The sequence below is a fragment of the Octopus bimaculoides genome, chromosome 12 (assembly GCF_001194135.2).
Source record: "Octopus bimaculoides isolate UCB-OBI-ISO-001 chromosome 12, ASM119413v2, whole genome shotgun sequence".
In the NCBI taxonomy this organism is placed as follows: domain Eukaryota; kingdom Metazoa; phylum Mollusca; class Cephalopoda; order Octopoda; family Octopodidae; genus Octopus; species Octopus bimaculoides.
In genome coordinates this window covers 57,651,916-57,653,173 of record NC_068992.1, presented here as the reverse complement: position 1 = coordinate 57,653,173, position 1,258 = coordinate 57,651,916, and the positions used below count along the sequence as shown (strand labels likewise).

At 38.3% G+C, this 1,258-nt stretch overlaps 1 protein-coding gene across 12 annotated transcripts in view; it reads left to right on the top strand.

Annotated features, from left to right (window-relative positions):
* The window catches only part of LOC106868187 (unconventional myosin-IXAa), a 213,418-nt gene that overhangs the window by 65,091 nt on the left and 147,069 nt on the right, over window positions 1-1,258 (top strand). For all 12 annotated transcript variants that reach the window (XM_052972194.1, XM_052972200.1, XM_052972199.1 and 9 more), the window contains exon 12: window positions 935-1,025. In XM_052972194.1, the coding sequence (XP_052828154.1) occupies window positions 935-1,025 (91 nt within the window). The remainder of the gene's footprint in view (window positions 1-934; window positions 1,026-1,258) is intronic.

Sequence of the window (1,258 nt, the reverse complement as noted above, 5' to 3'; positions counted from 1 at the left end):
CTTTGATCACCTCTGGTCAATCAAAGCTATGATCAAAAAGATTACAGTTATAATTATTCTTTGTTTTTAAGCCTTGTGTCTCTTCTTCTGCAAGACCCCCCCCCCTCTTCTTATTCTTCTGTTGTATTTTTACCTTCCCCAGTACTATACCCCTTACTCAGTTGGGGCTGTGGGGGGGTCTTGTCTTGCAAGTTACTTGGTGACCTCACTAGTACCAGCACCACACCGAAAAGAAAGCACATGGTACATTCTGTAAAGTAGTTGGCATTAAGAAAATCGTCCAGCTGTAGAAACAATGTGAAAGCAGAAATTGGAGCTCAGTGTAGTCCTCAATCTTGTTGGTTCATATCAAACCATCCAATCACATCAAATTGTCCAAGCCAGCATGGAAAACAGACAATGATGATGATATAGATTGTGATATGAAGTTTTGGCTGCTATTTCTAGCAAGCTGAGTGACCATGTTGATGTTTCCTTTTGGCTTGAATATATAGTAGTGAGAGAGTGGAGTTTTTTTCCAAGAGTTTATGTGAAGAAAGAACATATAAATTTGATGAAAGTGTATGGGGAGTAGAAAATTTAGAAGACAGGAGGTACTTTTGCACCTGACCAGGCAGAGCTATAATCAAAGGCATTCCAGTTATGACCATCTCATCTTTTTATATATCTTTGACTATATTGTCCATGATACCCTTTTTTTTTTTAAGGTAGTAGATAATTTTGAGGAATAAATTTGGTTGTTATTCTTTGCAGGTCAAGCAGCCACATAAAGGTTCACTTGACTCTTGTGTGTGCACAACTTGTCTGTGTGTGTGCATGTGTGTGTGTGTGTGTGTGTGTGTGAATGCAGTGATTATTATATCAAATTTCCCTTTGGATTTAAAAAATTCATTTATTTATTTATTTATTTATCTACTGTCGTGTTTCCGTTTAGGATTTCCGAGAGAAGAATTCTGACCTCATACGTACTGATATTGTCGGAGTTCTCAAGAACAGTAGTTCGGTTTTTGTCAAAGAACTACTTGGTAAGTTACATCCTTTCTTCGCTATGCTTATTGACTGGAGTAAAGTTTCTTTTCAGAATAGTATAAACTGCTGCTGCTGCTGTTGTTGTTGCAGTTGTTCAATGCATGGTCAGTCCTGAATGACCAGACCAATGATCAAATCCATTCCAACTATGACCATCTGGTCTGTTTAGGAGTCTGTAGTTCTGTGTTATATAATCTTTGGCTTAAGTCTGTCATGAGCCCCCCCCCCC